This window comes from Lottia gigantea (assembly GCF_000327385.1).
Source record: "Lottia gigantea unplaced genomic scaffold LOTGIsca_23, whole genome shotgun sequence".
NCBI classification, from domain to species: Eukaryota; Metazoa; Mollusca; class Gastropoda; family Lottiidae; genus Lottia; species Lottia gigantea.
The window spans coordinates 82,274-106,177 of record NW_008708645.1 but is presented as its reverse complement, the minus strand read 5'-3'; the positions used below and the strand labels follow the sequence as shown (position 1 = coordinate 106,177).

The following is a 23,904-nucleotide window of genomic DNA, read 5'->3' as shown; positions in this document are numbered from 1 at the left end:
TTTCATGTGGACGTACAAAAATTTGGAAATTGTTAAATTGCTATTCTGTAGCCATTAGTTGTAGAAAACAGCCCATAAAGATTGATCAAAATAGGTTGGTAAAGGTAGGTTTAAAAATAACAGTAAATCGGCTGCATCAATCCAGCTTTAATCTTTCAGAGTATTACAAAGCTAATACTTACCAACTGTACAGTACATTATAGAACCGTATGCTCTAGGCATGACTGTCTCAAATCTTACACTGTAACCAGTGGAAATACCCAAATTTTCTGCCCTTTCATTAGCCACTCTCTCAGCAATGGATATGGCACTGATTCTTCTGGGCTAAAATAGAATATGAATACATAACTTCACTCTATAAGGCATTAATTCATGTGGGCCTGTAAAAACTAGTCCAAGGGTATTAGGCTTAACCAGGAAAGTTTCGAACCCAAAATGGAATTGAAATAGGAAGATTTTTTACTGGAATTGTTCTAATAAACCTAAAAGTTGAAATTTAATAACATAAACAAATCTAAATTTAATCTTTATGAAAATTGGATACACTTTCTATCAAATTTTGGTATTTCATGTTATTTTCCTCTTTTTGTATATAATATTGGTATGTTACACTAAGAACTTCAGAATGAATTCCCTAACATCTATACTAAAGGTTCGGTGACTGCTTACAAAAGGAATAAATATCTTAGTTATGTTTCTTGTCCATGATAGATTAGATCTCCTTTTATAACTCCCTGAAACAATCACTTTGTATTTCTGAATTATTTGCTTATCATGTAAATCCCTCTAGAAGTAGGTAATTTTCTATCAAATTGGTGTATTCCAATGCTGAAATCCCCTACTTTTACTTAGGCCAGTGCTTCTATAAGAGAGTAACTGTTATAAAACCTTATACTAACCTGAGTGACAATAATATTACACTCTGAACCACGACCTTGGTTAATCATTTGATCTAATATAAATTGAGGAACCTACAATAAAAAAAATAATTTTTAGATGGTGAAAGCATTCTTGTCAAATCAGCTTGTAATACAACCTATATTTGATGTGTGATCTGCTATAATTTTTTCGTTTTATATTTTTGGTCAGATATCAGCTATTAAGAAGCTGTGCCACGATATCGACGGTGGACGCCCCTAAAAATTCGTTGACATTCTATTTGGTCTCATAAGCAAGGGTTGAGGAAGGGAGTTTTTCGCCTTTTGGCTGATTTTTTCTGTCCGAATTGTGAAAAATAAACATTTCCTTCTATGGATACGCGTCTACATCTTTGAGTGCCTCGGATGAACACATCAGATAAAAACTGTAGCCTCCATTGTGTTCACGAGCCAATTGTGCACAGGCAGATAGACTGACATCGGCAACAACAATATACGACCACATAATATTTGTGATGGTTTTGGACTCCCAGAGGAAACGGAGGAAGAAGTGGCTTATTTTGACAGAAGTTTTATTATTTAAAACAACGTTATAATGTGGCGTATAAAAAAGTTTTTCTGGACCCTAAAAAACCAATTCTTTATAAGATTGTGGAAGCTTTTGTCATATAATGAGAGAAATACAATATTTTATTTTAGGGATCAAGAACAAAACAATATGTTAAGATGAGATGAGAAAAGAACACTCAATGTTATTACATCTGGATGGGTTATTAAGTTATTTCTAATGATATAGATTTTCACAGAAATACTCAAAACTAATACTCAAGCTTACACGTTATATTAATCTAAAATCCAGACTCCTTTTTTCCGTATATACGCACTGTACTATATCTGTAGTACACGACATACTAAATACATATGTACTAATTAACCATGCGTAAAGACATAATCCAATGAATGTCAGGGCAATATCTTATCTGCGAATACCTTCGCATCATTCTTGCTATTTAAAGATCCATTCAGCATCCGTAAGCGCAAAGATCGCTCAATTTTCTATCAGTCTGTGATTCGTTAATACAATAGAGATTGTAGATAAATAGAGTTGTTTTAATCAAAAATAGGAGCAATTTTTTCACTCTTACAAATACAGTCTCAACTGCAGATAAAAGTAGCTTGGGTCTTATTGTATAGTTTTCTTACCTGTGTTGTTTTACCACACCCTGTTTCACCTCTAATAACTATAATAGGTGATTGATTGACAGCTTGTAAAATATGATCATGGGATTGACTCACTGGTAACTTAGATCTATCATCTAACATCTAAAATAACACAGAGACAAGAAGTCACAAAACAGCTCTATAAATCAACAAATTTCAAAGGCAGCTTTAGAACAAAAATGAAATGAATGGAGTTTAACGTCCTACTTTTCTGCACCATGTGGGATAATGAAGACGGCAACTCCATGCAGGGTACAATGAGCCTGCTCTTTTTCGATTTCTAACTGTCAAGGGATCTTTAATGTGCACAGCCTTTACCACACAGTCAGAACTATTTTCCATGTGGACTTGTGAATTGCTATCTCTCTAAGCCTATTACATGCTTCAAATAACGCAAATGATATTAAATTACCATAATAAGAAAAAACTATAAATGTCCATACACCAACAGGCTAAAATTCCCACAAACAATGCTGTTATTACTTTTTTTTTAACAAAAAATCATAATAGGGAAATCCATAAAACATTATGTTAAATTGTAAATATCAAATTGCAGAGGGAATACCACTGAGAGACACATGAAAGTGCTATACAAACTCATCAGGCAAAGTCACTCGTGAAAACCAACAGGCTCAGGATGGTAATTTGACCATTTTATTTCACATTTCAATGTAGACTTATAACATCAATTCTTACAGTTTGTAAAGCTGAATCTTCATTTCTTTGCCTTTCTAGATTGTTAAACAAATCTTGACTAATTTCATCTAATGAGGCCTGAAAAATAAAATCATTAATATCAAAAGTTTGAAATCTAGTTTTAATGCCTTTAGTTTATGACTACAAACAGTTACTTTCCCTTCTTAATCCTTCGGGATCTACTAGGAATTCTTACTTCAGTCAATAATTTCATCAAATATTATCAATGACAAAAACAATATGTAACAAGTGGTTGCCTAGCAACCCTGATAAATTTTCAGTATATCAAAGTCGGTCACCAGTCTGTGTCAAATCATACCAAATATCTAATTTGTACAAGATATTGTTGATTTAATCAAACACGCAAAATTTCATAAAATTTGGTCATAAACTGCCAAACCAATAGTGTTCACGAACAAATTTTAACGCATTTTTCCTAAGTCAAAGGCAATAACTCAAAAACCATTCATCAAAAAATTGTTAACTTGAAGTTGAACAAGATCTCATCATTATAAATGATCACACATGTTTTTCCTAAGTCAAGAGCAATAACTCAAAAACCATTCATTGAAAAATTGTCAAATTCAAACTTGTCCAAGATATCATTGTAATAGATAATTACACCAAATTTCATTAAAATCAAATGAAAACTGTAGGCTCTATAGTGTTCACAAACAAATTTTGACATGTTTTTGACAAGTAAAGGGCAATAACTCAAAAATCGTTCATCAAAAAATCTTCAAATCTGAACTTGACCAAGATCTCATGTAGCCTGTATAGTTGTCACAAGCTAATTGTGGATGGAAGGATCGACGGACGGACAGGGGCAACAACAATATACAACCACATTATAATATGGGCGTATAAAAAGGTTTTACCTGACCTTGTTTTTAGGTCTAAGCAAAAAAAAAAACACTTACCGTAGCCAATGGGCCTTCATCAATATTACAGTTCAACCAAGGGTTCCAGTTAGGTTGTGGTGGTGACCATGAAACAACACCTGCGCCACCACGCTTACGAGCAGGCTCAAATTCATCCAAAGACAAGGGACATAACAACGACAATCCTTTTCCATCTTCAGCAGCACTAGGGTCATACCCTCCCTAAAAATTAAAACACAAAAATAAAATCAAGATGTTGATTTGGTTATATATAGGGTTTCTACACTACTGACGTGTGATCACAGACAACACAAAAACCATAACCTTTAACTTGTACCTTATTTTATCATAAATCTTTACTTTATGACCCCTGGGGATTTGGGATTAGGGTGTCAGGTGTGGCCAACTGGTGTAGGAGAAGAATTTATTTTGAGTTAAGAGTGCCCCTCACATCATCACATGCTTGAAATGTGGATGAAACAAATTTGTGGGGATGTGAAATGTCCAAGTGATTGCTCCAGGGGGCATGAAGGCTGAGAAAGATTGGGAACCACTGCTTTATGACCTAGGCCAGTGCTTCTATGAGACTATTATCTTATCACCTTCTAACACAAAAAATAGGAGAATGTATAAAATCAGGAATGCACACCTTATGGGTTGGTTGAAGATTCCATTTGCCCAAAACATCATTGATGTGAGAGTCCAATTCTTCACTTATAGCTACTTCTAATGGAGGTATCTACAAAATAAAACAAATTAATTACAAGCACCCGCTGAAAAGATTCAATACTTTAAGTACGAAGCTAAATGTGAACATATATTGCCATCGCCCCTGTCTGTCTGTTCACATTTCTTATGGAAACAATAGAAGTATAATTTCAAGGCACTGTCCCGTGACAGATATCCAACATGGTGTTTAATCTAGTGTTTAAACGGTTAATCAGTTTCTTGATTGAATAATTGAGAGGTTTATCGTGATAGGGTGTGAATTGGGCTTTGAATATTGAGAGGTTTATCGTGATAGGGCATCAATAAGGCTTTGAATAATTGAGAGGTTTATCGTGATAGGGTATCAATTAGGCTTTGAATAATTGAGAGGTTTAACGTGATAGGGTATTAATTAGGCTTTGAATAATTGAGAGGTTTATCGTGATAGGGTATCCATTAGGCTTTGAATAATTGAGAGGTTTATCGTGATAGGGTATCAATTAGGCTTTGAATAATTGAGAGGTTTATCGTGATAGGGTATCAATTAGGCTTTGAATAATTGAGAGGTTTATCGTGATAGGGTATCAATTAGGCTTTGAATAATTAAGAGGTTTATCGTGATAGGGTATCAATTATCATAAATCGTATTACAAAAAAAATTACATTGATTTTTGTGGTCAAGATTATCCTGTCTGAAACCGACAATTATCGAGAAACTGGTCTAAACTAGGTACTCAAAGTTCAAGATTTTTTAACAGGTGCTTCATGTTACTATACATAGCTCAGATCAAAGATTTATACATTTACCTGCTCAGATTCCTTTTTCTTTTTCTGACCCGTGAAAGCCTCAATCACTTTCATATGATATAACTGTCTGACTAAAGATAGAGCACAAGATTTTGATGCTACTTGTTTATTGGAACCATGCTCTTTGGAATGGATATCTAAAAGCAGAAACAAGGATAAAACTTAATAAGATAGCTTGCCAGACAACGTAATATACGACCACTGGTTTTCAATAGGATTCATCCTTGGGCGATTAAAATCATACCCAATTTCATCTGAATCTGTCTGAATCTGTCTGTGCCTTCTACAGTGTTAATGAGCATTTCATGAACAAGGGCAATAACTCATACTAAATTTTATTTGATTTTTCTGCTTTTCAATAGGGTTCATCCTTGGGTGATTAATAACACTCATACCAAGTTTCATCAAAATCTTTCAAGAGTTGTGCCTTCTAGAGAGCACTTGTGGACAGACGGACAGATGAATGGACAGGACTCCTGTCACAGGAGTGACGCCAATATAAACCCCACGTTTAATGTGTGTTTCAATTTCAAAGTATTTCCAAAAACCTCCCAAAAAAGAGTGGAAAACAGACATTATAACATTATAAAAGATCATGCTTTCATGCATATATATATATATATGCACTTTCTATCTAAAATTGATTTAAAAGTTTTACTTACTCTGTCTTAACTGTTTTACATAGAAACTCATTTCAGCTAGAAAACTTCTGAAATTCAAGAGTTGGGAAATGGTTCAGTAGGTTATAAAGAATACTACCTCTTAGAATGGACATGAAATTTAAACTTGATTAACAAGTGTATATATTCATCAGTTAGACTTACCAGGTGTCATGACTAAAGAATAGAATCTCTATATAAGACGATATTTCAATTAAACTAAATAATTATTGAAATTCCTGCAATACTCATTGGATACATACCAGGGGCCTGTTTAACAATTTTTTGACTGAATTACAGACAAGATTTTAAGAAATTAAGTAATCTGATTGGCTTTAAAAGTGGAAATTAAAATGGATTGTAGCTATTAGCCAATCAGATTACTAGAATACTAAAATCCCTCTAAATTAAGTTTTTGTAAAACAGGCCCCAGACTTGATTCAGGGACCAATCAGTATAATTCAGCATTATTTTTTGGGTACTCTTACCTTCAAAAAGACTGGACTCATCAAGAGATTTCTTTTAACCATAAACCACTTGCAATGAACAAATAACCTGTATCAACAAATACTATGAAGTATCATTTTCCATATCAAATTTAGTGATATCACAGAAAAAGATATGTTTTACTATTTCCAATATAAAATCTAGCCACAATGATCAAGGAAAGCATACGCATGGTTTACATGTTTTGGACAAAATAGTTTTCTTTATTGAGAAATTGTTAATAGTGCAGGGTATTGCTCTTCATGCCACAATACTATACATATCAAGATACAAGGGCCACTAAAGGATTATATATATTTTTTTTCAATGATAACCATATGTTAAAAAACTAAACATTGAAGTGATCATTTCATACTGGTTATTTGTTCATTACAGCTAGTTCACCATCTCTTCAGGTTTTAAATTCATTCTATTTGACTTATATTGCCCAAAATATAACTAAGAAAAGCTTTTTTAGTCTATAATATTTGCAGATAATATAACTTATCCAGTTTACCGTGTTTTACAGATAATAAACTAAAATCAGTTTACAGATAATAAACTAAAATCAGTTTACAGATAATAAACTAATACCAGCCTACAGTGTTTTACAGATAATAAACTAATACCAGTTTACAGTGTTTTACAGATAATAAACTAATACAAGTTTACAGATAATAGACTCATACCAGTTTACTGTGTTTAACAGATAATTAAACTAATACCAATTTACAGTGTTTTACAGATAGTAAACTAATACCAGTTTACAGTGTTTTACAGATAATAAACTAATACCAGATTACAGATAATAAACTAATACCAGTTTACTGTGTTTTACAGATAATTTAACAAATACCAGTTTACTGCGTTTTACAGATAATAAACTAATACCAGTTTACAGTGTTTTACAGATAATAAACTAATACCAGTTTACAGTGTTTTACAGATAATAAACTAATACCAGTCTACAGTTTTTTTTACAGATAACAAACTAATACCAGTCCACAGTAGTTTACAAATAATAAACTAATACCAGTTTACAGTGTTTTACAGATAATAAACTAATACCAGTTTACAGAGTTTACAGATAATAAACTTATATCAATTTACAGTGTTTTACTACTTTTTATCTATTTCATGATTTCTGATTTATTATAGGGTTCATCCTTGGGTGATAACAAACACTCATTTCTAGTTGACACCAATATAAGCTCCACATTTCATGTGGTGATTCCAAAATGAAGAAAGAAAGCTGGCAGCAATAACTTTATGAAGGGATCACAAATACCACTTACTGGTTGTACAATAATTTATTTGATGTGTACTAGAGTAATAAACGATAACACTTCTCCTGATGATGCCAAAATGTTTTTGACGAAATGTTGGGTATTAAAGGATGGTATTTGGTAATTTCGTGTGAGTTATAAAATTGTTGGCTCACCAGCCACTTATGCCAAGAATATCCCAAATCTTACCTGTTATGATCAGGGCCCACTACATTATACTTATAATCTGTCTGTATTTTATTCATCTGTAAAAACTGATGAAGGCGACTTTTAGCATTCTCCAATGTCCAATTGCCATGGAGATCTGCATTTAAATCAACATCTTCTGACTGAAATTTGAAGTATAAACAAAATAATTGATAACAAATTTTAACCATATAATTTTTAACTTTTAGTCATACACATCTTTCACACTTGTTTTGGTTTTCTGTAGGGCCCTTAAGTTATAACTAATCATTTGGTCCAAATCTGTCACAATATTGTCACTAGATGCAAGCCTATAAACTTTGCCTAAATTTCAACCTGAAATTGGGGAAAAAGCAAATTTGAAATTAAAATATCAACTGATGTTGTTTTTAATTACATGTTCTCATTTGACACACAAATCTCAGGAAATTCAAGATTGCAGCCAAACTATCATTTATTTTTATCTTTGGCAACCAATTTGCTTAGTTTTATTGTCAAATTGCACAAGAAATAAAAACCAAGAACAAAGAATAGAAACCAGAAATCAAAATTTAGGCAATTCATTGGTAAAATCTAATGAAGAAATATACTAAGTATTTCATAATGAAAAGTGTTATCAGGTGTCTACAAGAGTAAGGATACAACATCTGGCGCCTTTTGGAAATAATACTGGGACAAATTGATAGGCTATGATTGTTGATCTATGATCGGCTTGTTGTAGAAAAATGGATTCGATTTCAAAGCAAATATCAATCTATATAAGTATATACCTCAGCTACTCTTCTTTCATCAGCTAATCTATCTAAATATTCTTGTGGTGGACCTCGCTCATAACGTGGAAATTCTCTCATGGAACCTTGCTGAGAAACACTAGGCCCACCTTAACAAATGAAAAAAAAATTGTTAAAAGGAATATGGTGAGGTCAAGTAAATTTTGCCCTGGACCTGGCAGATTCTGGGAGAAACTGAATTTTCACCCACTGATAGTAACTATAGCAGCAAGAATCCAATTAGTTGCTGGGTTTATTCTACCCTGTCCAAGAAATCACAATTGCTGCAAGTTGTTTTTGTTCTATATATACAGGTACCGGTACTATTAATAATTGAGTTAAACTGACATTTCAATTCTGCAACCATCACTAAGGTTGAGATAGTCTGCTTTAGTGTATTGTGTTAACTCTTGTTCTACCAGTTACAATGCACAGCCAGAAGTCCAATTTAAAAGGGAAATTTATTTGCCAATGGCAGAAAATCACTTGGCTTTTTAACATGGTGTTCTAATACCATACGTCAATAAATACTTCAGCCCATGTTTGATGGTCTGGTGGAGCTTTTAAAAATTTCAAAATTCACAGCCAATGTGCAGGGAAATGGAATGGTGCAAATGAGATTTAGAGTTTCTCACATGAAAAGAAATAAACAATCTGAAAAAATCTGAAGACAAGACAATCCTGTATTTTATCTCTTGACCTCTTCACAGAACAATATTTAACAGTTACATTGTAATAATCAATCTTACCCAATTCTAAACCAATGTGGGGGGCCTGTCGTCCACCTGGTAATGGTGCTGCTTCTCCCTCTGATTTAAACACACTAGGAGCCTGGAAATATTAAGCTTAATTGTAATATAACACAACATAATTAGTCTTATTAGCGCCTTTTTTTTTTAGACACTGAAAGCGAGGTTCATATGAATGAATAGCCCAATGTGACGTCATATTAATGAATAGCCAATGTGACGTCATATTAATGAATAGCAAATGTGATGCCATATTAATGAATAGCCAATGTGACGTCATATCAATGAATAGCCAATGTGACGTCATATTAATGAATAGCCAATGTGATGTTACATTAATGAATAGCCAATGTGATGTCATATTAATGAATAGCCAATGTGACGTTATATTAATGAATAGCCAATGCGACGTCATATTAATGAATAGCTAATGTGACGTCATATTAATGAATAGCCAATGTGACGTCATATTAATGAATAGCCAATGTGACGTCATATTAATGAATAGCCAATGTGACGTCATATTAATGAATAGCCAATGTGACGTCATATTAATGAATAAACAATGTGATGCCACTGAACAGCCGATAAACAGCGAGGAAACTGCCCTTTCTCAGAAATGATGGTAAACTTAATCTGAAAGTTACTATAGAAGGAGGCTTTAAAGTTTGTTTCTGTATTCAATATGGTTGATAAGGTCTATAAAAGAATGACAATATGGTAACATAGCTTCACAGGAATTCAACATACACTAACGGAAGCAATTAAGAAATGAATTAATCTTGCTTCTGGTGTGTTGGAAGAAAGAAAAAACTTTATATAGCTAGGTGATATCCCACCATGGATGAGATTATTCATTTCAATTCCTGACACATTATGTCTTTGAAACTCTATGTCTACGGCCGAAGATAATGCACATTATAATCTGAGCATAAGAAAAATCAAAATATGGAACTTATATAAGACATTCAAGGAAGATTTAGGATTGTATAATGTGTTTAACAGATCTGTATCAACCATTTTTTTCTCCTCACCTTTTCTGTATTCAGATATCAAAGGATACTTACAGAAGCAAAATCAGGGAGTTCAGCTGGTGCCATCAAACCCTGTCTTACTAAATGTTGACAAAAATCTCGAGCAGCATTAGCTTGGGCATCCTTTTTATTGGTTGAATTTCCAACGGCTATATAGTCAAACCCTTCTACTCTCACCTATAAAAGAGATATACTATACACTCTAGTCATGTAGGTAAAATTATTGAAATTATCGTTGCTAGGAATTCATAATTTCGTTTATCGATTATCAAATTTCATAATGGATTATATATGTCAAAGTTACATTTTCCCGTTAACAAGTAGTAATCTCTTCAACATAGTTTCCTTTCAGCACATACCCACAATAAACTATAATAACCGATCAAAGCAAGAATATACTTCCATGACACAAAAATTACACATGAAATTCAGAATTTTTGCATGTTTTTAATTGAGTATTTACAGGGTTTCTCAACTGAATTATTTCGATTATTAATCAGTAGTTTGCCATCGGTAACCAATCTCAATTTGCTGGTGGATACCCAGTCGTGTTTTGTTAGTCATGTCTAGTGTTTTGTTAGTCATTTCCTGTGTTTGTTAGTCATGTCTAGACCATTTATTGTAATGTCTAAAATATCTCAGGTTTTGTGAGAAAAATATTAACGTTATATGGTATTAGGGTGAGAAATCCAAACTTTTACCAAAGATATAGATAAAAGATATTGAGGATGGACCAACCAACAGAAGTGACTAAAATACGCATCTACATTAATTCAAGAATTTTCAATATATGTAAGCTTACAGAAAAATTGTACTTACCTCACACTTAAATCTTTGCTTATGTTTTGGGCCAACTGAATTAAATTCATATTCTGGTACACATTTCTTTTTACCGCACCAAGCATACAGAATTGACTTTATATCTGTCATTTTCTCTAAAATTAAACACTTTCTGATTAGATCTACGAGGCCATTATAGCAGTTGGCATAGAACTAAATTCTTACATTGTTACCAACAGAAGATGGTGTCTAGCATGGGCTTTTAGTTACGACATAAAATATTGTGCCAGTAAATCAATGCTAAACCAAGTCTCTAATACAGGCCTGTGCAACCTACATGTAAAATTTGAGGTTTGTTTGCTCTTGTCGTACTCAGTATGTCCTGCAGATTGTCGCTGCCTATTCTGTTATCGAAACCCTAAAAATTGAACACGTTTTCAAGAACATGGGCGACTCGTGTCATCTTAGGTGATAACAAACACTCACAACATATTTTTGTCAGAATCCGTCAAGAATTGTGTCTTTTAGAATGTTAACACACAATTGTGGATAGACAGACATACTGATGGTCAATGACGCCAATATAAGCTCTGTATTTCATGTGGGCGTATAAAAAAGAGCTCAACTCAATGATATTTATACAGAGATGTACGGTATCACAATATATCCCAACACGATTTTAAGCTACAATCCACAGCCCTAGCAATATCACATTACAATAACATGAAAGACACTCAAACAATCCTTCGTGCTGAAGCTAAAGGTTGTTGTTTTCTGACAATTATCTTTTGCATTATGGACATTTGAGTTAATATTCCAATTAGTTTCTTTATCTGTTCAGTCTGATTTTCAATAAGGTTCATCTTTGGGTGATTACAAACTCTCACAAAAATCCAAATAACCAGCTCTTAACAACAATTGTGGACAGAAACACAGGGGCAAAGACTAAAACCCAAAAAATTAAAACTAATAAGGTCAACCAAAAACCATTACACTCCAGTCCCACAAAAAAAATTGCATATTGGCATAAGTGTAATGGCACACACACTGTGACACAGGCCTTTGAAGTTGTCAATATTAATCAAATATGACAGTTTCAACGTTGACACTATTTTCTCCACATTGCCCATATTTTATCATTATTGACAGAGCTTCAAGGGCCTGTGCTTAGTTCAAGAAATGTTACATTACAATGTTAACTTTTGATCAAATATAGAGTCTATTTTATTTTTATAGTAAACTGCATTTTCACCTTTGAAAAGAGCTAGTTTATTTGAGTTTGAGCCTATTTTCTATTCATTTTAGACTGTTCTGAGTGTCCGTGCATTAGGCCTTACAACATGAAATGCCCTGACTAAACAACTTAGCTGTGCTACGTATAAGGCTCTATATAACGGTACTTACAATTTATTATTTATTCTAAAATTCACTTTCGGTTTTTATTTGCTTGCCACTCTTATCCAGTTGCATTATGGTATAGAGAGTTCCGGTGTAAACAAGCAGACGACGCTCTCAGAAAAACGAAATGTTGACCACGGGCTAAGCTAACACACAATAAGAATTTTGTGCATTTTAGCCGACTTTGGAACAAATTTTAATCATGTTGTGGTATTTTTCTAGGCTTAGCCCTCATGAAGGCCTATGTATGATATGGGTGGTCAGGAATTAGGGTAGGCAAATTAACCACACATCCAAATGGGTTGATAAAACTTTATTACTTAACAAAAACCCTGAAATATTCAAAAGAAGAATATTAATTACTACAATAATACCTGAATATAAACCCTATAATACAACTATTTTCCTTGATCTTGTTATTAAAATAATAACTAGAAATACTAACTATACAAACAGTCTTGAAACAAAATATACCGTAAATGGCGTAATACAATTATATACAAAAATGCAATAAGACTTAGCCTACCCTAAGCAAAAAGGGGTTTAAGGAGTCAATCAAGCTAGAGGCTTGAATTCAACAATTGAGGTCTAGTCTACAAAGGAATAAAATGTGATAATGTAAGTTTAAGGAAATTACTGTGATGAACGTAATGCTTTATAAAAATGTACCTAATGCAAAAACAGAAACCCATATGTATATGGATCCAAAATGGCTATTACTTGGCAATGAAATTGGCCAATATAACCTATTTACAAAATAAACAACAAAAAGAGAAATACCAAATAAGATTAACTTACCAAATATACAAATAAATCCTTAGACACAATGATATCCAAATTGAAATGAAAAATACAAATTTAAATCATTGAAGGATCCTTCTATATTTCAATAAGGGAGTTGAAACACCTTCCACTTTGAAATATATAAAATTAATGAAAACAAAACTATAGGAAATAGTCACAATCCAGGGGTAACCAATATACACAATGGTGAAACTAAGGACAGACCAATGGAGAGAAAGAAAAAGATGAGAAGAAATAAGCCTGAGTGAGTGAAGGAAGGAAGAGTTCACTCAGTTGATCTGAAATTGAAAAGTGATGACAGTATGTTAGTAAAAATAATATCTGGCTAAAATAAATAATATTTACAATTAAAATATATTGCCTCTATTACATTAGGCTAATGAGAAATAAACTGCGTAAATGAAGGCGAGGGCAAACACACTGGTCTTGTATGACTAGACTACATCTGGCTAGAAATCAGAAAACTGTAGTCTCCAAACCATATCGTGCTAACAAGCCAAATTTGACGCGGTTTTACAAAATCAAGGGCAATAACTCCGAAACCGTTCACTCGATTATTACCAAGTTCAAACTTGACCAAAATCTCATCAATAGCCTATATACATGCATACCGAGATTCATCAACACAGGATGAAAACTACAGCCTCTGTTGTGCCTACCAGAAATGAAAACGGACAGATGGGCGGACTTAGGCTACAGGGCCGACGATAATAATCGTCCACATTTCCATGTGGGCGTAGGCCTATACAAATCTGTTGATGAATTGTAGACGATCATACGTCGTATTTTTATTTTGAAAAGTAATATAAGGAGGCCTAGCTGAGATTAAGGTATTCTGAATACAATTAACCCTTATGATCACTGTGCTTGTGAAAATTACACGATATAGCTTAATTTCAGAGAATTTAATCGCGTTGATCGAATTTACAAGGATTGTCCCTTTATATTATAGCCTATTCACAATGAACAGTGGCGTGAAATACTCGAATTACGAGTAGGCCTAATCGTAACAAATTCTACAGGTAAATATCAGATTTGACATTTCTATTTTGTCAACTAACCAAACCATTGCAAGTAAGAATCTGTCGTTCAATATATTCAAAGTTTTTATCTCTGAAGACAAGAGATTTAGAGCCAATTCTGTCTGGTAAACAGGATTTCTCATTTTCATCCCTCCTTTTTTTCTAAAAAAATAATTATATTGTTTACTGAGATTCCGCCATTAAGAGAGCAGTTTCACCGTTTCTACAATTTAGGCTACATTGTTATCATCACATTATATGGTATACTACTCCTGGTTTTTTGGCATAGCCAGGTTTACATCCGAGGGGGGCGAGGGGTCGAAATATCTGAAATTGGGCGAATTTCTAACCTATAGTTGTGAGATTTTTGCTCTCGGGGCGGCTTCCCCCTCCGCCCCCCTTTGGCTCCGCCACTGAGTACTTCGTTGGCATCCCCAAGGATTTTCTCTTTACCCCTTTCCCATGAAAATGATTTTACATAGACGAGGAAGTATTTTAAAAAACACGAAAGTAAGACTAGGCCTACTCTTCATACTTGCTTCAACAGTTTTGACAAGTGGTGTAGTGTGGCTAAGTTAAATCCTGCTTTTAGAATTGATTCCCCCATTATTTTGCAATTCAAAGTCTGTGGGTACCATTGGTTTTGACATTTTTGTTTTATGGGAGGTCTCATACAACCAATAATATACCCCTTTCGACAACCTATTTATCGATTCATAAAGCTTGGTCTATATATAAACACGACTGAATAAGGAAATATTTCTAAAATGAAAGTAGAATTACCAAGTCTAATTTTATGTTGTCTTTGTTATCAAGTACGTAAATGAATGTATATGGAGACATATGAATATTCTCGAACCACCAGTGACCTGTTTCTTGGAATTCCCAAATTCGTACAAAATTCTTTAATAAGTTATCAATTTTTCGAATGGGTATATTTCATATAAGAAGATGAATTTAAACGTAGGAGCATCCGTAGGAGATATTGTTAAAATTATAGATGATGAAGAAAAGGTTAAAAACCTCCAGGACGGCCATGGTGGATATAACGATAAGATGAAGCACGTGCGTATGTTTTTCAATTATTTTTTTTTCAATTTCTATTTCTTTAGCATCACAACTTTGTAATTTTCGTAAATAACTTATTTTGCAATCCACGATATCCAGGATTGTCTGAATCAAGCTTGAACTGCTCAAATGAATACAACTGTGATGCTATGCTACAAGGGAGAGGGGGTGGGGGGATTCTTACAACCCATCAATTCCATTACCTCAACAAAACACCATACGCCATTCTCCCTCCAGATATATTACTTTGCAGTCACCCCCACCAACACCACCCCCCCTCTCTCTCTCTCTCTCTCTCTCTCTCTCTCTCTCAACTTCCGAACAATCAAGTATGGCTAAGTGCCTGACAACTGTTTTATTTTCGTTACATTTATTGTCTTTGGGTAACTTCACTCATTCTAGATTTTATTTCGTTCCAGTATTTGGGGAGAGTTGGTCAAGTCATAAATGTTGATTCGGATGGTGATCTTTATGTTAAATTTGGAAGCAGGTGGTTCGTTTACAATCCGATGTGTTGCTTGTCCGCTCCTGGCGAGAAAGTTTATGAAGGGAACAATGATGATTCAGAGAACATGACACCCAATCAATCAGGTACATCATCACGGTCTGGGATATAACAAACAATATAGTCCTGTCAGATCATAGAAACACCATTAGCATCTACCTCTTTATTTGCACTTGATGGTCCACTGTAGTAATTTCAGATTATAGAAACACCATTAGCATCAAATCATAGAAACACCATTAGCATCTAGCTCTGAGTTGGAACTGATGGTCCACTGTAGTAATTTCAGATTATAGAAATATATGTATATATAGATTATATTGTTTCTCTTTCATTTTCGAAATTTCGTGTCAAACTGAATTCTGTTTGTTGCAGCTTTCAATGATGCTTTTATGAACATGATGATAGAAAGCGGATTGACTGAAACGAGGTCCCAATCGATGTCTACCCCAGTCCTATTTATTGCAATAGTTCAAAATAATATAAGCACGGTTCGTAAAGTCCTGACTGATAACCCGGGATTGGTAAGTAGACACTGTTTCTCTGGTTTACAAGATGTGTGGTTTGCATGGATACATCATTTATCAAAAGTTGAGGACTTAAATATAGGCATGCATGCCGGGCATCCCAAACCATCATCTTTAACATTGTATTTAATCCATCGTTATTAGTTTGTTTTACCATTCCCCCAACGATTGTCTTAAACAATTTAACGTCATACCCGTGAGTTTGGTTTCAGGTGAACACACTACATCAAGGTTTGACCCCTCTTTCTATAGCCAGCAATAAAGGCCATCGTGAAATTGTATTAGAACTGCTGAACAAGGGTGGAGATGTTAATAAAGTTGATAAGGATGGTGACACACCATTAATGACTGCTATAGCCGGGTGAGTAAAAATCATCATTATCAGCTTCTATTACCCTCCGTCATCATCATTTGAATATGTTGTGAATATCAGAAAACGACAAGGCACACTGTACAGTATAATGTTTCAGAAATATACCTAAAAAGTTTTCATTCTTTTGTAGCAAAGAGCCAGCTATTGGAAAGTTGCTGATTGAAAGAGGCACTGATGTGAACATTGCCAATCATAAAGGTACAACTGCTCTACACTATGCAGCAGCTACTAATTACAGTAAATTGGTGGAGATGATTATCAGCAATGGTTGTGACGTCAATTTACAGGTATGTCCTACTTTTCATTGGCTAAATTAATTCAGCCGAGATGGTAGAATCAACAAACATCATCATCATCAGCTGTAGCAACATCATCCTCAATTTCGACATCGTTGTAGCGTCATCTAGGATCATAAAGCATCATCAATCATCATCATCGTCGTCGACGTAGCTTCATCAAACATGAAGGTTTTCATCGTCACCGTAGCGTCATCAAGCATCATCATCAACCTCGTCGTCACCGTAACTTCATCAAACCTCATCATCCTTGTCGTCGCAGTGGCGTCATCAAGTTTCATCAACCCCGTCTTCGTCGCCGTAGCGTCATTTAGCATCATCATCTTCGTCGTCGTCGTCGCCGTAGCGTCATCAAGTATCATTATCTCCGTCGTCGTCGCCGTAGCGTCATTAAGCATCATCATCCTCGTCATCGTTCCCGTAGTGTCATCAAGCATAATCATCATCGACGTCGTCGTAGCTTCATCAAGCACTTCATGATTATAATCTGCAGCATCATCATTGCTGTCGTCCAACAAAGTGACAGAAATAATACAATCAACAGTCGTCAGTTCAAACCATAAAAACGAAATTCAAATCGAACAAGAGTGACATATGTTTCCCAATCTCCATCCACATTTCTCTTCTGTAGGATTGTAGTGGTGATACTGCACTCCATGATGCTATAGCAACTGGAAGTAAAGACGCCATAGCTATTCTGTGTAAAGAAACCAACCCTGAAATTGTCAATATAAAGGCTTTCAACGCCTTACATCACGCCTCTTTAAAAGGCCAGGCAATGTAAGTTTTCTACAAAAGCTTTTGATCTAATTTGTATTTCTTTATTTTAATTTGTATTTCTTTTACTCTTACGTCGTAACAATTTAAAAGAAAGGAACATGTGTATGTACGCTTTGGATTAAACATATACTATCTCGAAGTCGATAAAAAGTTTGCAAACCCAAAGCAGTGAGAATGATCTCCCTGTAAATCTTCTTAAGGCTTTGTGGGTTCAAATTCCACAACCCCTCGTTTAAAACTTCCTAGAAATGACACGGAAATAAGAACTTTTGATCTTCTCTTTTCATTTTATTGTCAGCTCCATGTTTTTATTGCCTTTTCTGTTTTCTGTTTTCTATCAAAGTGCTGTGGATAAAATATTAGATGGGCATAAGTCGCTGGTAAACGCTAAAATGCCGCAAGGATTCACAGCTCTACATATAGCTGCAGTAAACAACCATACAGACTGTGCTAAACTTCTGATTGAAAAGGTATACTCATTAAAATCTTACTTTTTGATACAAAATACAAAATATTCGATCAAACATCACTTTCTACCACCCCTTCTCCTTTTGGTCAATATTGTGGTACCTTCATTTTTTATTTCCAGGGAAACGCAGATGTAGACAGCAAAAACCTGGATTGCATCACGCCACTTATGTTAGCTGCTAGAGAAGGTCATTTGGAATGTTTACAGCTTTTGATTGAGAAAAGTAAGTAAATGATCGGAAGAATATAGAACATCGAATGGGCTATAATAAGATGCTAAACAAACAATGCTTTCATGTCTCCATGCCTAAATATTCTTAAAATAGAAAATAGAACAAATAGAAAAAAAAACTTCTTTTACAACAGTGAAATGTTTGTGCACCACGTGATAAACATACCAACCGACAGTGTGGCATCAGATATATCTGTTACAATACTCATTGCATTGGATCTTCATCAAAAAATGGTCCACATTGTCATGTTGCTGAAGATAAATACTTTCATATTATTTTCTATCATCTGCTACAGATGCCGATATCAATGCTGTTGACAGAAAGAAAAATAGCCCTCTGCACACCTGTTGTAATGAGGCAAGTAGTGGCACTCATCAACAAGTAAGTATTTAACCAATTGTAAGTTTGAAATTTTAACAATCAATGGTCTTTTTGACCCACCTATAGCTGTGGAAATCGCCTTTTATAGTTGTGTTTACTGAACGAGTCACTCTGTTGGAACGTTACGTAGTGTTTTGTGGTTTTGTCTAATGAACGAGTCACTCTGTTGGAACGTTACGTAGTGTTTTGTGGTTTTGTCTGAACAAGTCTCCCTGTTGGAACGCTACGTAGCGTTTTGTGGTTTTGTCTAATGAACGAGTCCCTCTGTTGTAACGTACAGTAGTGTGCTGTGGTTTTGTCTTAACAAGTCGCTCTGTTGTAACGTTACGTAGTGTTTTGTGGTTTTGTCTGAACAAGTCTCTCTGTTGGAACGCTGCGTAGCGTTTTGTGGTTTTGTCTAATGAACGAGTCCCTCTGTTGTAACGTACAGTAGTGTGTTGTGGTTTTGTCTTAACGAGTCGCTCTGTTGGAACGTTACGTAGTGTTTTGTGGTTTTGTCTTATGAACGAGTCGCTCTGTTAGAACGTTACGTAGTGTTTTCATAGTTTTGTCTAATGACTGAGTCACTCTGTTGTTGTAACGTGAAGTGTTTTTATGGTTTTGTTTACTGAACGATGTACTATAGGTTCAGTGTTTCTTATGTTTTTCTTTACTGAACAAGTCGCTCTGTTATAACGTAAAGTAGTATTTTAATGGTTTTCTTTACTTATCGAGTCACTCTGCTGTAAAAAGCATTATTTTAGTTTAAAGTTTAGATTAGTGACGTCATCTGATTGAAAATTGAAGAAATGGCGCTTTGTTTACATTTAAAAAACTAAGGATTGGCTGAAGATTTCAAGAGAGTCTTAATAAGCATAAATATGGGAGTTAAAAGTACGGATAAAATAAAGAATACGGCTTGATCTGAAGTGGTTACAGTTCCCGATACACAAACAATTTTTAAAAAACCTCTTTGCAATCCCTTTAATTTTTTTTTTATTAAAAGCATTATAATATTAAGTCATAATGTTACCTCATTTTGAATATTTCAGTTTGCTGCTATGATGGGTCTATCAGTAGGCTCTGATATCGAGAAGAAAATCAAAGTAGCGAAGTGTTTGATAGAAAATGGCTCTAAGACAGATCTGAAGAATGTGAACGACAAAACGCCTTTAGAGTGTTGTACAGATGAAAACATGAAACGGAGTTTGGCGGAGTTTATAAAACAAAGGTAAGACGATAACAGTGGGCCATCATCTATACATGCTCAAAATTCATTCAGGCCATCTGAAATTCGTTGACTCCTGGATGACCAGTGGCGTGTCTAAAAAATGGGCGAGCAGGGGCCTCAAAAGTGTCCAAGGGGGCCACAGGCCATTCTTTCAGTGTGTAAAATTATAACAAATTTGAAAGTGGGGGGCCAAAGCCGATCCAGCACCCCCTACCAACATGACAACGCCATTGGTGAAATTATCGCATAACAAAGTCGACCCTCTAGTAATGTTAATCCTGAGGAAAAATCTTTTTTTTTCAGACGCGGAGGAAAGTCAACTGGATCTTCTGACAGTGGAACGACAAGAACTGTTCCTAATTTTGCAGAGTTACCATGTAGACGATGTTTAGGAAATCCAGCCTGTATTACCCTTGTACCGTGTGGTCACAAGTGTCTATGTCGAGATTGTGCCCTCAAAGCTAATAGATGCCCAGTTTGTGAACAGTTCATATTCCGTAGAGTCGCAACTGGTGGTAAGTTTTCTTTAACATGAATAGTTTCCCCTTTCTTCACAATGTCAAGCTAATACGAACTTCGTACTTATATCTTCACTGCAATAGTCATCTTTTTTGTATCATGGAAGATTGAAAAAGGAGCGAATTAATTGTATTGTATGCCAACAGTCAATCAGAAGCCTCTACAGAATGTCTGTGAACACATAGCTATAATGATTGACTGTATTCACTGTCGTACAATCCAATTTAAATCACTGCATTACGTGATATACAATTGGTGTCTATTCCATCACAGGGTCTGATATTATCTCACTTGGAAGAAGGATTTCGATGCTTAAAGCCGTATAAATATTTCCCTTTCCAAAGTTGTGACCAATGGCTCCGTGATTTTGGTGATATATCAAACTCGTTTTTATATTTTTTCCAGGCAACCCAGGAGAGAATGCTGAATGTTGTATCCAGTAACAGAACTACTGGTTTACCGGGATACTGGACATAAAATTTAGCTGATGACAATACTAGTATAATTAGCCATGTTGTTGCTGCTTGTTACTCGTTCTGCTCTTTATGTTCAGCTTTGTACCAATCTGTTGGTTGTTATTTGTTTGCAGAGATGTATAACACAAACACCTAAAGTATAACAACATGACAGACTTTGACACGCTTTGATTGGATAAAATACTACCTTTGGAACCGGATATTTGTAGAAAACTTCTTAGATTACAATGTAGACTAAACATAAACATATCATAGAAACAAAAAAAAGATACGACATTGTAATTAATTTAAATTATATTGATTCACACCGATCCCTATTAACTGTTATGATGAACTATTAATCGTTTAATTACCGTATATTTCAGTGTCTCTAAAAAAAGAGGACTCGTTTTCTAAACTTCCAAACGCGAATAAGGATTTGAAGGCTCATATTTCGACGGTAGCCTACGTGTGAACAAAATTTCTGAGACTAAGGTACGATCGTAAAAAAAAATGGCGGATTTGTCTCTTTAACGTTTCCAAACCTAATATTTTTATAAGATATGATATTTCTATAACTGTATTAGTCTAATTTGTGTTTTGTGTTATCTTGTTATTACTAAATATAATAAAATTATGTTATTGTTGGTGTTGTATTTTCACCATTGTGGGCTCTAAATAGAGAATGGGGAGGTGGTCAAGAGGCAACAGAGGGACAAATTGATGAATTTTGGGGGGAGGGCGGAATAGTTTATTTAGAAATGGGTCTAATCGACCATAGGGCGGGTTGGAGGAGGGGGGAGAGGGTACAGGGGTTAGAATTCAGACAACTCTGATGTGATTCATTAATAGATAATCATAAGCTTGTGATACTTTGAATGTATGATACAGTATTGTTTAAAATAAAGATCTCTTAAGGATGATCTAGTTATTCCAATGCTGAAATCCACAGTCCCTACTTCTGACCTAGGCCAGTGCTTCTATAAGAGAGTTTCTCTTAAAGAAACCTTACACTAGTTTAAAGTTGACAACAATAAATAAGACAAGCTAATTTCAGAGAATTCAATTCTATTTACCAAGGATTGTTCCTTTATATTGTATTCATTGGATATCATTGCCGGGGACCATCCGAGCACTTCAGCTCCCTCTTTTGGCTTTAAGAGGACACTAGCCTGGAAAATAAATTTTGTAATCTAAGAAGGGGTAGAATTATGGCAGTGAAAGTAGAATAAATTTTTTTTTTCCGTCCCGAGGTCATTGATAATAAATATAGATCTTACATAAGCAAATGTATGAGTAATCGTAATAAGTTAGACAGGTAGATATCAGTTTTGATATTTCTGTTTTTTCGTTGGTATTAACTAGTCTGAATAAGGAAATATTTCTAAAATGAAAGTAGAATTACCAAGTCTAATTTTATGTTGTCTTTGTTATCAAGTACGTAAATGAATTCAAAGGCACATAATAATATTCTCGAACCACCAGTGACCTGTTTCTTGGTATTCCCAAATTCGTAGAAAATACTTTAATAAGTTATCAATTTATCGAATGGGTATATTTCATATAAGAAGATGAATTTAAACGTAGGAGCATCCGTAGGAGATATTGTTAAAATTATAGATGATGAAGAAAAGGTTAAAAACCTCCAGGACGGCCATGGTGGTTATAACGAAGACATGAAGCACGTGCGTATGTTTTTTCAATTTTTTTTTTCAATTTCTGTTATTTTAGCATCAAACTCATTTCCAAAATAATATATTGGATTAGCAATCCAGGATTTTCTGAATCAAGCTTGAACTGCTTAAATGAATACAGCTACCATACCACGCTATAGGGGATCAAGGTCCTAACAGTTCACCAATTCCATTACTGCAACTAAACACCATACATCATTGTTCTTCCAGATATATTACTTTGCCCCGCCGAACAATCAAGCATAGCGAAGTGCTTGACAACTGTTTTATTTCGTTATATTTATTGTCTTTTGGTAACTTTTAGATTTTATTTCGTTTCAGTATTTGGGGAGAGTTGGTCAAGTCATAAATGTTGATTCGGATGGTGACCTTTGTGTTAAATTTGGACGCAGGTGGTTCGTTTACAATCCGATATGTTGCTTGCCCGCTCCTGGTGAGAAAGTTTATGAAGGGCTCGCTGATGATTCAGAGAACATAACACCAAGTCAATCAGGTACATCATCACGTTCAGGGATAGGAAGTCCAATATAGTCTATATAGATCATAAAATACCATTAGCATCTAGCTCTGGATTGCAACTGATGATCCACTGTAGTAAAAACAGATCATAAAACACCATTAGCATCTATCTCTGAGTTGCAACTGGTTGTCCACTGTAGTAATTTCAGATAATATAAACATCATTAGCATCTAGCTCTGGGTTACAACTGATGGTCCACTGTAGTAATTTCAGATGATACAAACATCATTAGCATATAGCTCTGGGTTACAACTGATGGTCCACTGTAGTAATTTCAGATGATAGAAACAACATTAGCATCAGATCATAGAAACACCATTAGAATCATCAGACCATAGAAACACCATTAGCATCTAGCTCTGGGTTACAACTGATGGTCCACTGTAGTAATTTCAGACCATACAAACATCATTAGCATATAGCTCTGGGTTACAACTAATGGTCCACTGTAGTAATTTCCGATGATAGAAACAGCATTAGTATCAGATCATAGAAACACCATTAGCATCG

The 23,904-nt window shown here is 34.6% G+C and overlaps 2 protein-coding genes across 2 annotated transcripts in view; one reads left to right on the top strand and one right to left on the bottom strand.

Moving 5' to 3' along the window:
- Positions 1-11,291, bottom strand: part of LOTGIDRAFT_116243 (hypothetical protein) — a gene marked incomplete at both ends in the record, with an annotated part of 24,674 nt that extends 13,383 nt beyond the window's left edge. Inside the window, 13 exons of the mRNA XM_009054883.1 lie at positions 179-324; positions 900-971; positions 2,082-2,201; positions 2,796-2,873; positions 3,716-3,881; positions 4,324-4,415; positions 5,192-5,328; positions 5,854-5,900; positions 7,812-7,951; positions 8,579-8,688; positions 9,328-9,409; positions 10,395-10,538; positions 11,181-11,291. Coding sequence (XP_009053131.1) covers positions 179-324; positions 900-971; positions 2,082-2,201; positions 2,796-2,873; positions 3,716-3,881; positions 4,324-4,415; positions 5,192-5,328; positions 5,854-5,900; positions 7,812-7,951; positions 8,579-8,688; positions 9,328-9,409; positions 10,395-10,538; positions 11,181-11,291 — 1,445 coding nt within the window. The remainder of the gene's footprint in view (positions 1-178; positions 325-899; positions 972-2,081; positions 2,202-2,795; positions 2,874-3,715; positions 3,882-4,323; positions 4,416-5,191; positions 5,329-5,853; positions 5,901-7,811; positions 7,952-8,578; positions 8,689-9,327; positions 9,410-10,394; positions 10,539-11,180) is intronic.
- A 6,570-nt stretch (positions 11,292-17,861) lies between these two features.
- LOTGIDRAFT_116260 (hypothetical protein) lies at positions 17,862-18,614 on the top strand (the record flags this gene model as incomplete). The annotated part of the gene is made up of 3 exons (XM_009054882.1): positions 17,862-17,914; positions 18,258-18,384; positions 18,504-18,614. Coding segments are annotated over 3 exons (291 nt in total), but the record flags the coding sequence as incomplete, so codon positions are not given.
- Positions 18,615-23,904: the final 5,290 nt, after the last annotated feature.